Here is a 17,049-nt window from a genome sequence, read left to right as displayed (position 1 = left end):
TGTGTCTCTCTTTCCCCACCTATTAACCCATTTATGGCACATTGTCATAACAGTACTTTTAATATGTTAATAATTAGTGCTGGGCTGCTTCAAAACCAACATTCAGCCTTTCTGATAAATGCTGCAACAAAATCCTTAGGGACATTAATTCTGCAGATCAGGTGTAAATGAGTAAATACTGGCCATGTAATATTAGTAACTGAACAATAAGAACAGCTTAAAACAGTGAATAGCTGCCCCTTTTCAGTGATTACTAATCATCTTGTGCACTAAGTAGGCACGAATCCTGAAGAAAATAGGATTTGAGAATGCAATTAAAGAAGACATAGAATAATTAATATGTCAAGACTAAACTGAGGTTGAACAGGCAGCATTAATTCTGGTATTACTTGACTGAATTACTGACTTCTCAGCATCTAGAACTCTAATCTAATCTTACATGCTTGTAAAACAGCATGTTAAGGAAACAGGCCATAATTCAACACACTGGGTGAATGCAAGAAGTCTACAGTAATCACAACCAAAATCAACAGAAATTCAGGAAAGCATACATTTAAATGTTACCTCTACAAAATAAAACCCTTGAATAAAAAATATTACTAAAAATGCAACTGGAATGCTTAGCTGCTAAGTCAAAAAACTGACTAGTTAAGGACTGGTGAAGTAAACTGACAAGTTAAGTAGTTAAGAGGGATTTCAGTCCTAAATTAAATGCAAGCTCAGCAGAACTGCACAACTACAGTATTAATACTGTTATCCTTACTATGGTTAAATATACACAGATTTAGTATTTCTAAAAGCTAGGCTGAACTGTTCAAAAAAATGTTTATGATGTTAAAATTGAGCTAAGTTGAAACAACAATCTTAGCGTTGTTAAGCTGAAAAGGAGATAGATCATGTATACTGTATAAACCTCTTATAAACACAGCATGAACCTAATAACGAGTTATATACATTGAGTTATAATGACTCAATGTGCTGTAGGCATGTAAATCAAAAGCTACATTGAAAAAACAGCACTTAGATGGCAAGTGATCTGTACTGACACTGACATGGCAGCAGGAAGAGCAAGATTTACACCACTTCCAATATTATCTATGAACACCTACTTTAACTTCACAGTGCAAAAACCTATTTTGCCTCTTTTTTATTCTTGTACCTCCACTATGCTTGGAAGTTAATGCAACAAAAATCTTACATTAAACTTATAAGGGTTCAGCAGGCATCTTTATTACACAACAATTTTCCTGCTAACACAGAAATGAATGGCTAAAATAATCTCCAAGATTTAAAAAACCCTGCAGGTTTCTGAACAATAGTATCTATAAAGCATAATCTGAGTCAGGTCAGAACAGAAGAAAACAAATAGATTTGTGTGACCACATAAGCATATCTATCCAGGTAAAGATGAAGATATATTACAATTTCTGTTAGGTGCTTCCCATTAGCCTCTTACTCAAGCAAACAAAATATATGGAACACTCATTCCTACTGCAATGAGCACCTGATTTTCAGTAATGACTGACTGGAAGCTCTTAGGGCTAGAGAGATAAAAAAAAGCAGGTTCTCCTAATGTCCATCTGTTGTTTTCTCACTGATTTGAGGAAATACTGTCTTCAGCAGTTTACTCTGCCCAGCTTTCACTGTTGAGATGAACAGCTACACTACAATTCACATAGTTCTCACAAAAGGAACAAAAATGAGAAGTCTGGTGGGTTACCTTCCTTGTTACTGCAAAAAACACATCAGAAAGTTCTCATTAAAAGTGAAAATGAAATTGCAGCCACTTTACTAGCAATATCTAGAAGATACTACTAGAACTGGCTGGGAACAGAATGTTCCTAAATTTCACAGTTAGAAAGAACATACTTCAAAAGTGAATGAAGAAAAATAAGTAAAAGATAGTGCTGTACACTAATGAAAATCAGCATTTACACTGTTTCGAAGATGAAAAATTCAATGCATGTATAGATTAACTGTGTTCCTCCAGGACAGCTTCCTATTAGTCATTATGATAAGACGTATTTTTCAGTACTTGGCTATGTAAGTTAAATAGAAGCTGATTAAGAGACAGTTCAAAATGGAGAAGAAAAGGCTGTGTGGAGACGTCACACAAAGCCTTCCAATATCTGAAGGGGGCCTACAAGGATGCTGGAGAGGGACTCTTCATCAGGGACTGTAGTGACAGGATAAGGGGTAATGGGTTCAAACTTTAAAAAGGGGAGCTTTAGGTTAGATATAAGGAAGAAGTTCTTCACTGTGAGGGTGGTGAGGCACTGGAACAGGCTGCCCCAGGAAGTTGTAGATGCCCCATCCCCGGCCATGTTCAAGGCCAGGCTGGAGAGGGTCTTGTGCAACCTGATTCTAGGTTGGAGATATCCCTGCTCATGGCAGGGGGATTGGAACTAGATGATCTTAAGGTCCTTTCCAACCCAATCTATTCTATTATTCTATTCTGTGATTCTAAGTTAATGTTTAAAAGCCTTCATTTTCATGGCCTCTGCTGCTGGGAGGATCAGATGGATAAACATGATCTGACAAGTCTCTTGTGATGTGCTTCCTAAAGTTGTCATCTTAGATGAACAAAGAAAAGGAGGCTTAAGAGTCAGGCTCCTGCCTGGTCACAGGGACCCTAGAATAACCCAGATAGGTAGAAAATGATGGATGGAAAGAACTGCTGTCATAGCAGAGACAGAAAAAGCTAAAAGCAATCTCACTAGGCTAAAGATCCTCCCTAGGATCTAAGTTGAGGAAAAATGGTTGTGCTGAGCATTAGGTGTAAAACCTGTTGATCATGTTAAAAATCAAAGCAAGTGAGAAAACTTATTTAAGTAGTTGTACAGGCCCTGTATGAAGACACAGACAGGGTAAAAAAAAAAGAGAAAGCACTGCAGTCACCCAAGTCCATTAATAAGTGCTTCTATGCAGTACAACTACAAAAACATTTCAAAATAAATAACCAGAAATCCTAACAGGTCATACTTACATTCCAGATACTAACGACACTTTGAAAACATGCTGAACAGTAGAAGATGGATTGCCTAAAGCCACATTAAGTGCTCTGTCAATGCTGAATGCCACTTGACGAAGATAATATTCTGGATGCTGTCCAAAACCATCATAGGGTATATAGAGGTAAGGAAAGATGCCATGTAAGTGGAGACAAGTCTTCTGACCTAAAAAACAAACAAACAAACAAAAAAACCCCAAACCAACAAATCAACATTTATTTTCTCATGACTGCATCTTTTTCTTCTTTTAAGTACTCCCTAAATTTGATTTTTTTAGGTTATTTTCAGGTTCTGCAGACAGGATAAATTTATGAAACAAGTTAAGGTGTATTTCAAACAAAAGGTACCAATTTAGAGCAGTTCTCACATTTGATTCATTGACAAAAGCAATACAGAACAAATGTGGTCACATGACATACATAGGATTACACTTGTATAAAAGCAGAACTTGTCATTAATGATTTTCTTCGTACTAGTAACGCAACACCACTCTTGAGAATAATTTTGCATACTGAGCCAGTGTCAGATGGTTAATGGTTTCTCAGCCTTTGTGAAAATTTTGCAGTATCAAAGTTCTTCCCATTCTTCACTGGAAAGAGCACACAACCTCTCAGAAATTAAAAACAATGTCCAGAGCATCTATGAGACTATGGCGTAAGTTGGGATATGGGAAAAAAACCAAGTGATTTTCAACCTTTAAAATGTGTGGATCCTTTACAGAGGGCTCTACTGCATATGCAGATTCTAGCCTTTTAACAAAACACTTCTCATTAGCTTTCATGAGCTTTCAACAGTAGAATGAAAGAACACGCCACGAAAACCACTGTGCTAGACCACAGCTTCAGGCTTCTGCTTCAGACAAGGCAGTACACTGACACGGACCAGGATCTCCCAAACCTACCATGGTTTTGAGGGGGCAAGTCTCAACTGTAATGTGTATTCTCTGTTCTTTCCTCACCACAATACAACAGAGCACGTATTCACTGCTGAAACCAGCATGAGACCCTGCTCATCACCCTTTCAGCCCCCAAAATCATTCATGACTTCTCACCACTCAATGAGAAAGTTTATGGAAAAATAGAATGGACTGATTAACCCCCACTGCACCGTAATGACAGGAAAAGTACATCATCTTACATTTTGTCTGGATGAAGTCCCTGCATGAAGACAGCAAAACAGTATCTCAAGGCAGTGCTTTCATCAACTAGGAGGTAAATATTACAGACAGAAGAGGCAGCACAACTTCACTGGTCCACAAGAACAACTGGAACACTTTCAAAAGTCCATCCTTTCAAACTGAGATTAATTCTCAGCAGGTGGACCTTGCCTGAACTATTTACACTCATTCATACATACACAGTGCATCATTGGCCACTAAGTGCAGACTACTCTAAGTCCATTAAAGCACAGAAAAAACAAAGCTTCAGAATCAGGCCTGCTTGCAAATTTTTACACCTGTGCAATGGATACCTCCAAATACCATAAACAGCATCACCCTTTTTTTTTTTTTAACTGGGGGTCAGATGTATTGTTCTTTCTTCAAATATTTATTAGACCTTCACAACATGTCTGGAAATGAAAGAAATTGCTCAAAGGATAGTACTACAGTCCATTTTCCCAGGTGAATTTTATTCTTTCTATTAAGTCACCCCCATCAAATCTCTTCAGCAATGTTATTAAATACAACTTATACATGCATTCATAATGTTGAGGTCATCATCTATGCTGAATTCTGCCCACGCTTTTTAACTATTTCAGGGGAAGAATTTTCTTATTTATGTATTATGTACTTCAAATAATAATACACTAAGAAAAAGAGGAAACTAAAGAAAGAAATTATAAGCTAGAGGTTGGGTGTTTTAGACTAACAACTACGAGCTTTTGTTCTTTTTGATAATATTTGAAAAAATACCTTTGGTTTAATGGTTGCCCAAATATTCTGATTTACAGTTAATTTATGTTCCTCCAGAAAACAAAGTTGCAAAGCACCAGAACAAACAGAACAGAAAGACAGTCTACGTTTACTACACTTAAATTCAGGTTTCTTTCAAGTTATGTAAGACAAATAATAATGCTTTTATAGCTAACACCTCATTACTCAGGTTAATTAAATTTAAAAAAACAATCAATTTCTACTGCAGCTATTTAACAGTTCTTGCTGAACTGAAATGCCATTTTATTGTTGAATAAAAAAAGAACACAAAATATTTCCTTCTATTTCCTTCTGTCCCCTTCCTATGGATTCCTTTCAAGTGGCCAGAGTCAAATTACCACCTAACTTCAGGGAAATCTTAAAAAACATGCACACTAGGCTGTTTTCATTTTTGACTCTGCCAAGACAGCAAACAAACTACTGCTGATCTAAGACTCTTATTAGGCCAGTAGCTGTCAAGTTATGTGGGTTTATAGCTACTCACTTTGATCCTTGCTAGTATTGACTCATTTACCATGATGTTTAGGGTCTTACCCTCCTAGTGTTAAGAACAAAGTAATTTGCTTCCATTATCTATATAAAAGCATCAAATTGCACCAATGTCATGCTGTTGAGTCTGAAGCCCAGACTCCAGTAATAGCAACCAGGGTTTGCAGTAAGCCATTACAAATTCTAGTGTATTCTTTCCAATAGAGCCACAAGGAGAAAACAGATCTACCCACTGAGGATCCCAGGCCACAGACTCATCAATCAACATAAATTAAAAACTTGGCTTGGGATAAGGTTAAGTTTTATGCTTTAAATGTGCCAATCTTATGTTCCTGTTTCTTTACAGGGATACAGACAGAAGCAAGTCTGTACCACTGTAACAGCAGCGACTGTTACAGCCACCACTTCCGCCGACCAGCAGATGTTATTTTTACATCTATTCATCAGTTTCTTTACATCTGTAGAATCAATTGAAGTGGTGCTCAACAGCAGATTCTGCAGAAATGCCATGCAGTTTATATGATCACTCTCCTCAGAATTTCCCAATGCAAAATTGGTCACCTGGAATGGATTGCCAGAGTTTACAGATGGGGCAGGCCACCAATATGTTTCATGCTGTGGCCTCATCATGCACCTACTGTGCGTATGCATCACGACCATGTTGTACACAAGACATAAACATGATGTCTCAGCGAACAAATGAACATGATGTGTAGGTAAATGCTGGGACTGGTGGTGACCATGCATTTTGACAGCTGAGAGGAGGCTGCTGCTCCAACAGTTTCTCTGGCCCACACTCTCTTAAAAGAATGTGCTCTGCACTGGTTGAATTATCTGCAGGTCACAAATCAAGCACCCCAGTGTATGACTCAAGGGGCTGCTGAGTAAACACACAGAAAAATAGAAGTAAAACTGAGGCTTATTCACAAGTCTTTTTCAGACATCGAATGAAGTGGTAAATGAAGGAACACAAAAACTGCTCATATAACAGAGAAGAGGCAACATACAAAGCCTTGAGATAGCAAACTGGCTATTTTCTCTGAAAAGGAGAAACTGCCAAGTAAATGTCAATATAGATGAATAGACAGAATAATAATGAATCAAAACTTTAAAAAAAAAATAAATGCAATATTTTCAGACAGTAAAGAAAGTGAGCCCACCCCCCAAACCCATACTTAAAAAAGCAAGTGGCATAAATGTTATTGAACTATTAAGCCAAAATATAGCATTTTGCATATTCAAAACCCAGAAGAGAGATTAAGCCAGCCAACCTGCTATTTTTTTGAAGATGGTTGCTATATGTATTACTATTAGGAACACATGACCAAGCATAATCCTTGAGTCTGTAGTAACCCTCAAGAGCTTCAAGATAATTAGAGAACTGAAACCAGTATGATAAAGGAACACAAAGCTGAAAACAACTACTCAAGAAGATTCAGGAACTGATATCATCTGACCACCGAAAGGCTCAGCCATACAGGACAGTATGGTATGGATAAAACTGAGATAATCACAGAATGGTTGGGTCATCTGGTGATTTGGTCCAGCCCCACCCCCCCCCCCCAACCAAGCACATAAACACTGGATTTCACAGCACAATTAGCTAGAGAACCTGAAGATTTCTATTCAAGTCTCTTCAGATAAGTGCCTTTTAACCATTTGAAGAAACTGATTTTGATTTAAACTTCTAAAAATTTCTTTCCACGGAGATCAAATTGGAGAAATATCTGTACAAAAGAAAAATGTGAAAATTATGGATAAGGGATCTTACTATACTGTCCACTTCAGGACTAAAGTCTGCAAATAAGTCAGACAAGGAGCACCTAAGGATTCACCACAGCTAGCACATCGAAATCTGTGTAGGTATTCAAGGAGGAGAAGACAGAAATCCATCCGTTCTGCAGTTCCACACACACAACTACCTGTTAGTTCATATTCTAGCAAGTGGAGAGCTCCTGCAAATAGTGCCTCCAGTTATCTCCTCTAGAAGACTTCCACTCTCATGGGAAAATTGTCTGAGCAGAGCATGTACATGATTCTAAACCAATGCAGTTTGTAGCCCAGAATATTAAAGTACACTGGAGCCTACAAGTCAATACTGAGGTCAAGGAACCCCAAAGAAACCACACACTAGCTTCTAGGATCTGTTCTGCCTATGAACAGCCAAATCTAATGTTTTCACATTAGACTGACCTCACCACAAGACTACAGGCAAAGGTCTGCAGACCTGAATTTGTACCATCACAGACAGGAATGCAAGATTCCTACAGCAAGAGCTTGACTCCACAGGTTAGGCATGTTTTAGCCTCAGTACCCTTTACGCATTAGGTAATGATTCTAAAATACAAGATCCCTGAGTCCGAGATTTCTACTAATGAATGAGAGCATGCCCTACAGTTGTGATACAGTTTTACTATCTTCTTACAAATCAAAGCCATTAAACTCCTATCCTGTCATTCTCAATTTAGGAGCTGACTATAGAACACTCACAAACGGAAGTCAGTACTGGAAGCATTTGACAGACATTATCTCATTTAGGATTTAGAATTAGATAACTACGATTCAGAAAACAGCTCAATGCTGGTCTATGTGCAAACATTTTGCTGTGGTATTTCTACCACAGAACAATCTGATCCCATTGTAAGAAGCTAAGCAGAGCCATAGGGAACACTACATGAAATCCACTCCTATATGTAAATGAACAACTAATTTTGTTGAAGCTCCCCCTGAAAATTTTATTTTAATTGCTGAACTATGATCCATTTCTCTCAGATGACTGTAAAATACAGTGGGATGGGAATAATAAGGAGAATGCAGCAGCACTTATACACATGGCAAAATCCCAAGATTTTAGGAAAATTCTGGCTGGAGATTAAAAAAAAGCATGGAGAAGATGGAAGACAAAGAGCTTTTTATACACTTGCCGTCTATTAAATTACTTCAAGTGCAGTTTTGTAGAGTGGCAGGACTAAACGTGGACAGTATTAGCAAAGAAATGCACACAAATGTGTCACTGCAGGATGCAGAAAAGGCTAGACAGTCACAAGGGACTTCCTTCCTCTAACGGCAATAGTAAAGCAAAGTCATTAGAAACCAAAAGACATAACATTACTATCTTTAAAAGATAACAGGCATTTTCAGATAACTGCTGAACCACCAAGATAAAAAAACCCCAAACAAACAAAAAAGAAACTCTAAACAATGATGACAACAGAGAGTGAGAGAATCTTGTTAAGATTTTTTTTTCTAACAATCCTGTTAGAAAAAATATTCTAAAAATTAAATTTTGTAAATGGGATATCAGAACCTAATTTCAAAGTAATTTCTTTCCCACAGTAACAGTTACCATACTATATAGGCAATTGTCCTGGGTTCAGCAGCAGCAGTCATTTTTTCTCCTTCTTAGTAACTGGTGCAAGCTCTGTGTTTTGACTTCCAGCCTGGGCAGAGAGCTGATAACACCGATTGTTTTTAATTGTTGCTAAGTAATGTTTATTCTGGCCAAGGACTTTGTGAGCCTCATGCTCTGCCAGGGACGAGGGGAGGCCGGGAGGAAGCAGAGACAGGACACCTGACCCAAGCTAGCCAAAGGGGCATTCCATACCACAGCACGTCATGCCCAAGGAGGCAACTGGGAGTTACCCGGAAGGGCACAGGCTCTCTTCGGGGGGGGGGGGGGGGTTCGAACTCGTTCGGCAATGGTACTGTATTCTCTTACCTTGTTATTTTCTCTTACCATTATTATCATTGGTGGTAGCAGTAGTGGTTTGTATTATACCTTAGTTACTGGGCTGTTCTCATCTCAACCCATGGGAGTTACATTCTCTCGATTCTCCTCCCCATCCCTCGGGGGGGGGGGGGGGGGGGGGGAGGAAAGAAAGAGGGAGAAGAAGTCGGGAGGAGTGAGTGAACAAGCTGTGTGGCTCGGTTTAAGCCATGACAGCAATCTCAGTCACCCTTTCTCCAGGAACAGGCTTCAGAGAGCAAAATCAAGTTATAACAGGAGCCCTTACTCTACCCTGCTAGGTAGGTGCAACATGAGCACCTTCTGCACAATTTAGATGGTGCTTGAAATTTAAGCTATGTTGCTTAAATGGTTTGATATGGGGTGGGCTTGTCAAGACACTGATCGCTGAACATCACTCAGAACTGAGCTACTGGAAATGGATAGGAGTCAATTATTTTATAGTGCTAATACGGCCTACGAAGTCAAAGTCACCATTCTTTACCTCTCACAGAAAGTAAATGAATCACACACAGATTGACACAAGATAATACTCTGATGAAGACAAATCCCTTCTCTAGCAAGACTTGGGAAGGTCTTTCCCTCTTGAAAAGTTTGCTAGGTCATTCATACGTGTAACAGTTTAACTTTTTAATGTTAAAGAGTTCTTTAGTAGTATATTACATTAACGTAACTTATTCAGTGATTAAATGAAACTCTCAGCCTTTTCCCAGAGTCCTTAATCAAGTCCGTTTTTTTTCCAAGGGGTGAGAAAAAGGGAGGACTACACATATTGTAGTCTTAAGTACTGAATACTAGGAAAACAAGAATCACAGAACCATAGAATAGTTAGGGTTGGAAAGGACCTTAAGATCATCTAGTTCCAACACCCCTGCCATGGGCAGGGACACCTCACACTAAACCATCCCACCCAAGGCTCTGTCCAACCTGGCCTTGAACACTGCCAGGGATGGAGCACTCACAACTTCCCTGGGCAACCCATTCCAGTGCCTAATCACCCTTACAGTAAAGAATTTCCTCCTTAATATCCAATCTAAACTTCCCCTGTTTAAGTTTTAACCTGTTACCCCTTGTCCTGTCACTACAGTCCCTAATGAAGAAGTAAGATCTTGCAGGAGCAAGATATCCTCAAAACAAAATTAAGAGCAGAGCTCAAAGACCATATTTCATATACAGTATTAGGTATTTGTGTCAGGGCTTTCAGGTTTTCCCTGTTATGCGAGAAAACACTTACTTCAGTAGCTTCTGTAAACCGGACAGAAAAAAGGTATTTTTAAATTACGTCTGCTTGAATCCAAATGGAGTGTTTGATCTATGCCTAATTCTTTAGTCAGTAACTGTTCCTTGTAACACACAATACCTCTACTCCCATAAAAAAAAAAAACAAACAAAAAACAAACGAAAAAGAATGCTTATCCACTGGGAAAATGAGGGCCTATGACTCATTAGGACTAGACTGTTCCTCACCCTCGAAACAGAAATCCTTATAGAGGGAGAAGGGGTGGGTTTTCCATCTGTAATTTAAAATAGAAATCTCTGTGTAACTAGGCACATACTGAAGTAAAAGCTAGCCTAGAATCAAAGAGACAGAAGTTCAGTTCCCATCTAGGAAGACTTCATGTGTAGCCTCAGGCAAGTTACTTACCACAAATGATGCACTTTCTTATTGTGCAATGGATGTTAACAGTACTTTCGTATTAGAAAGATCTATTAAAGGGATAAATATACGAAAGGAATGCCCTGAGAGAAAAACAAAATTGGTGTTAAGAGTATACAATAACTAGGAAGGCACAGGACAAAGTATTCGAACAAGCAGCAATACCCCATTCAGGATATTGTCATGTCTGTCTCAGCAAGCCTGGAAGGAAAGGAAAGCAAACTTTCACGAGCATTTTGTAGGCCTAGAATCACACTACTAAACATATTCTTCTTCAAATAGCAGGCCCCCTGCAATCTTTATTCTTTCACACCACCAAACCCTGAAACTATACCCAGCTTCCTTCAAAACTTTTGCAACAGCAAAATTGATATAACCTGACCATATGAAAAAATATGACCTCAATTTTCCATCTACAAGATGGCTCAGTACAGCAAGAAAAATCAGTCAACAAATCTGTTCTTCCACTTGAACTATGGGCAAAATCAGAGATGAAATAACAGCAGAATATTCAGATATAAGGTTGAATTATGTTAAAAAAAAAAAAAAAAGATAGCACAACAGAAAAAAGTTGAAAGAAGAAAAAATAAAAAAGTAAATCAGTACAAGTAAAGTTTCTCACTGTATTCACAAAGATAAAAATCTGGAATAAGCATCACACTACTTCAGTAAGCTCCTAAAAGCAGATGTAATCTCACAAATTAGAAGAAAATGCAATGTATCATTTGTTCTAGGGACATTTGTTCCCTCCCAACCCAGAAGTGTGATTGTGTTCTTGTGCTTCTGAAAGTGGCACAAAGATCCTCATCCCAGAATAACAGACCTCTGGCAGTTTTAGATTCGACCGAGAAGTTCACATCCATTATCTTCCAAAAGACAAATTCCTCTCAAGTTCTCTAGCAAACATGCCAGGTCTCAAGGTGCAGAGATTTGAGAACCCTGGAACAGATGTTCCTATGGCTCATAGGTTCAAAGTTATTAGCATATCTAACACCAAAAAAAACTACATTTGAAACACTGATTTTTAGTCAGTTTTTAAGTACACACTTCAGTTATCACATATCCAACTGATATCTAACTGATATCCGTCCAATTAATTTGCTCAGACAGCTTTTTATATCAAATACAAGTTTTCTTATTAATTTGAAACATTTAGCCTAAGAGACCACCTGGTTCACCAAGTCTTGTCTTCTCTAGTCTAGAAAGCCATACAATTGTCACACAAAACTGAAGTCCATTAAGCACTTTGAACTGTGAGGTGGCTAGAAAAGAAGTAAACTCTAGCCTGAGAGACTTCAAAGGTTATACTGGGCATTACTGCTGATGGAAAATACAAGTTGTAAGCCCCAAAAGCAAGGCTTTGTCTTTGTCTTACTGAGCAAAAAGCAGTCTTTGTCTTACTGAGAATGTTAACGTGTATTTCTGATTCCAATATGCAGGAGAGGCTCTGTTATTCCTTTTCACATAAATAACAAGCAAACCCCAAGAAAAGCATGAAAATCAAGATGGGATATTTAATGTGTGATGGGATATTTTAAACTCAGTGAAGATATTTTCATGATCTCCACAAAAATACCTCCTCCTGCCCTGAACTGATTAGGACCTTTTCTGAATTCCTGCTGTGACATTACTCACAATCTAGTCTCCAGTTTCAGAAGTACTACTGATAAACCTAACCATTTATAGGATGCAAAGGTACACCATCAGAAAGGAACAGTTATTACCTACACTTATCACCAAGCAAAAACACCTGAGTCTATAGGGGAAAATACAGAAAAAATATACAATTAATGAAATTTACTGTTATGCAGTCAAACTAGAACCAGGCAAGTCCAGAGATACAGAACTTAAAAGTACAGGTCTCCTGAAATGACAGAAACCAAAGAAGTTAAGCACCTGAGATACCAAGGATGAGCTACATACCAAGGATGAGCTATATACAAACCATTCTTCACAAGCCTGATGACTTGCAGATTGTGAGAAATGGCAACAACATTTTCTTCTTTTCTTAGTAGAAAGTAGCAGAGACAGAAGGAGAAGTTATGTATTTGCTTATTAAGCATGTATCTACAAAATGAGCCATACACAATATGTTATTCTTTGCTTACTCTATTGACAGATTACTTAGGTAAGCAGCTGGCCAATATCAGCAATATTTCTAGAATGAGTGTCAAAAGTCACTAGGATGCCAGGTAACATGAACTAAACAAAACTAAATGAAAGAGGAAAATGTAGCTGGCCCCAGCTACAAATTCAAGCTATCGTACCGGCCTCTTGGCATGCACAGGCTGGCAACACAGGCCAAGCTGCTGTTCCAATAAGAAAAGCTACCACATGAATGCAACAGAGGCAGACTGTATTAGACTACATTGACTAACTGAACAGCTGAACAGAAAAAGACTGTATTTACTAGTCCCAGATAAACTAATGTTTTTTTTACAGGTTGTTTACCCACATCCTGTAAAGAATGACAAATTAAGTTAGTAGTAAAAAGGGGGAGCAGAGTAGTTACACAGCCTTTGGCTTCTATTTCCTTCAACCAGCTTTTATTAAGGATTCTTACTGCTACACCAGTTCTGTTAGCTATCTTATGGGTCTTGCCTGATGAATGTAACACAAGCCACATATAAATGGAAACTGGTACAAATATATTCAAAGGAGAAAAAGTTTTTGGCTGATAACTGAACTTTTGCCTCCCTGTCGAACTTATCTACCTATTAAATACTGAAATGAGTGTGCATTGTTCCAGTCACAATTCACCTTTTTCCTGTGTCAAACAAATCCAGCAGAAACATTCTTGTTCAGAGGTATTTTCCTGTCAGCTAGCTAGCTAGCTAGGAAAAAAGCAGCATAAATTATTGCCAAAGACTATTTGTTACTCTAAACTGTAGACAAAGAACTCCAACATTAATTGTGATGAGGTTAACAGTGTTTTCATCAGTATTATCTTTCATAGACACTTTTCAGAAACATTGACTACATATAAATTCCTGAACACCATCAAGCTTGTATAATCCAGAAAAATGATACACTGTATACACACTCTCATGAGTCAGATTAGTTTATGTTAACAAGCAAATGACACCACATTCTGTTTCTCTACCTCTATTCTTCAAACAGTACTAACTAATTCTATGAATATTTATTAGATTTTTTTGTTTTCTTTTGTATTTGCAGATCTCCCACTTACAGGTAACTGTCATGTCAGCTTGTTCCTCTACCTGATGAAAGATAGAAGACATCCTCCACAAAAACAAGCACTGTTCATTGGATATCCATAAGCAAACTTGTGACACTTGATACTCCTTATTACACATACCCTTTTATTACGTTAAAGAAGTTCTTAACATCTTTAGTATGTTCGAAGATTATAATTTTTGGATAAGCAGCAGTTTAGGAAATATTTCCTTACTTCAGACAGCTTTTAAATTCCTCCATAAGCATTTGAAGGGCTATATCATGTGCGTAATAATAGCAGGGAAGAGAATTCACAACCCAGAAAATGAACTATGTTCTTAATATCTTGCTAACTCTGTGTTCAGGGTTTATGTGGTACGCTGTTGGTGTGTAGGGGGTGACCTGTATGGGTGGCCACTGTGTGAAGAAGCCAGGAGCTGTCCTTGTCCTGTGCAGGACACAGCCAGATCCAACAGACCCACCACAGAGCACAGCTGAGCTCCTCAGCCAAGCTGGGGCACCTCTGGGAAAACATGTCTAAGAAAGGGAACACCAAAGTCAGAGAAAAGAGGAGGAGGAACAGCTCCATGGCAGAGCAGATATCCCCTGCATTCTGCAGAGGACATCCCTGTGGAGCACGAGGATATTCCTGAAGGAACTGCAGCCCATGGAGAGCCCACACCAGAGCAGAGGAAAGATGGGAGGAGGAAGGAGTGTCAGAGAGATACCAGTAAACCACTGAACCCCCGCCATCCTCCACGTAAGAGTGCAAGGCAGCAGTAGGGTATGCAGTTTGGGAAGTCTGAAGTGAAGGAATGAGGCTGAGCACAGGAGAAGGAGGAGGAAAGATGTGCTGTTTTAATCTCTGAGTTTGTTTCTCACTACCTGAGCCGATTTTAACTGGTAATAAATTACTTGATTTTCCCCAAGTAGATGCTGTTTTGTCTGTAATGGTAATTGGTAAGCAATTTCCCTGTCATTATTTCAACCTATTGTTTCAATGTCTCTGGTTTTCCTATTATAATCCTCTGGCCTACAGGGGTGGGGAGTTTTGGCACAAGCAGCTGGGTGGGAATTTAGCTGTTAGCCAAGCCTAACCCAGCACACACTGGTTAACAGAAATGATCTCTTGGACGTGGACTGCTGGAGCTTGAGAACTATTTCAGAAGGCTTGGAAAAGGTAACAAAGCAAAGCAAGGCTTTGCCTTCATAGACTTATTATACCTGCTACCCTGCAATACCTAACTTCACCAGAAGGCTTCAAAGGCTGTTACAGTTGCAAGTCCTTGCTTTAAACCTCTTACTCAGAGTAGAAGTTCCAGCCTACCCGTATTAACTTAATAAAAACCAACATATATTTCCAATCCCCAAAGTAATAAAACCTTTCAAAGCAATGTTAACATATTTAACCACAAACTTGCAATGAATTAGTCAAATTACCATAACTTACATTAAATAACATAATGGTATAAACATTGTCCATTTGTCATATTAATATAATAATTAAACAATGTTGGAGAAAGTATTATCCTTTAAAACAAAGCTACTGGAAAATATATTAGTGAAGATATGCCTGTTCATGGGTTTTCCAGAAAGGCTATGCATGAGGTTGCAGAATGTTCAAGATACTTCCAGCAGGGGAGGGAGGGATATAAGCTACAGCAAGCAGATGGGATGAAAAAATGCTCTAATCCATAGAAGCTTTCAAAAAGGATGCTATAAATTGAGATTGTGCATACCTCAATTCCTCATTCTTTTTTTTTTTTTTTTAAGGATTCTCATGATAGGACCCTTCAACCAGCTACACAAGGGAAATGATTTTCAGCTGATACAGCAGCCTTTGGTTAGCCATGAACTGATCCCCAGCCAAATTAAATTCTACAGAGCTGTTACAGAGGGAGCAGCTCCACAGACGATTTACGGAAGCTTGTGAGCTTGTGTGCAGTATACTTGAAAGCTGGTGGTCTGAACCTGATACATCAAACAGAATTGCAAATCCTGAGTAATTCTATAGTTTGCATCACACACAATCAATTAAAAAAAAAAAAAAAGGAAATCTCTTACACCCCTTTTCCTTCAGCTCATTTTTAACCTCCTTGCTACAGTTCAACAGTAGTTCAATAATTATTATACTTACCTCCAGTAGCTATTGGGGATTAACTTGAGAGGTACTGTACGAGTGCAAAATTAACTGTTTAAATAGTAGAAACAATAGCAGCATTAGAAAAATCAAATTAAGATTACAGTATTTTGCAGGACTTTTTATTCTGATGACAGATGTTCTCCTTTACACTACAATAGTGTGGTACATGGGAATCATGATACAGGAATGTTAATTCCCTGTTTTTATTTTGCTTGCCAAAATATTAGCTCGCTTGCTTGTCAAAAGACATGGGAGGGGAAGAGTCTTAAACTAGAAAAAAAGTACTTGAAACCAAAAGTAAAAAATTCTGTATTTTAGCTTCTTGTCTTTTACCGTGAATATAGTCCTCAGATTTCTGCCACACCCTCAGCTGTGGTTATGAAGAAGCAGGCTCTACTTTTGCCTTCACTCCAGGTAAGCAAAAACCTTAACACCCACTAAAGTCAAGAGACCCTAAACGCAGGTACAGCATCTGTTACTGTTTAAATGTGATCTTTTTATGCCTTTTTCTGTTCTTTTATATATTACAGAATATGTAAATGCATGTTCTTTCAGTAATACAGCTGGTGTTACTATTTTATTCTGCACATTTTGCAATACTATTAAGTATTTTATTTCCTATTTTGTTTTCTTTTGTGATATGCTTCATCCTTACTCATCTTGAATTGGGCATCCATCCCCCTCTTTTCATCTTCTGTAAAGTCTGCTGTCTCTTGGCAGCACTTGAAGGGTTTCATGGCTTTCTGCCTGCTCTAGCCTTTCTTTCTGCAACAAATGCCCAGTCTTTGTAGCACTCTTATCTTAGGCTTGTGGCGGTCATTAATTTGTAACATACACACTGTTTTAGTTCACATAATTAGAACGGCAAGATCTTTTTCTGTCTCGGTACTACAT

The 17,049-nt window shown here is 38.4% G+C and overlaps 1 protein-coding gene across 2 annotated transcripts in view; it reads right to left on the bottom strand.

Moving 5' to 3' along the window:
- The window catches only part of REV3L (REV3 like, DNA directed polymerase zeta catalytic subunit), a 122,740-nt gene that overhangs the window by 72,545 nt on the left and 33,146 nt on the right, over window positions 1-17,049 (bottom strand). For both annotated transcript variants that reach the window (XM_065681065.1, XM_065681064.1), the window contains exon 2: window positions 2,987-3,176. In XM_065681065.1, coding sequence (XP_065537137.1) covers window positions 2,987-3,176 — 190 coding nt within the window. The remainder of the gene's footprint in view (window positions 1-2,986; window positions 3,177-17,049) is intronic.

Source organism: Lathamus discolor, chromosome 5 (genome assembly GCF_037157495.1).
Source record: "Lathamus discolor isolate bLatDis1 chromosome 5, bLatDis1.hap1, whole genome shotgun sequence".
NCBI lineage: Eukaryota > Metazoa > Chordata > Aves > Psittaciformes > Psittacidae > Lathamus > Lathamus discolor.
The sequence above is the reverse complement of the archived record's forward strand: the minus strand, read 5'-3'. Positions and strand labels throughout refer to the sequence as shown.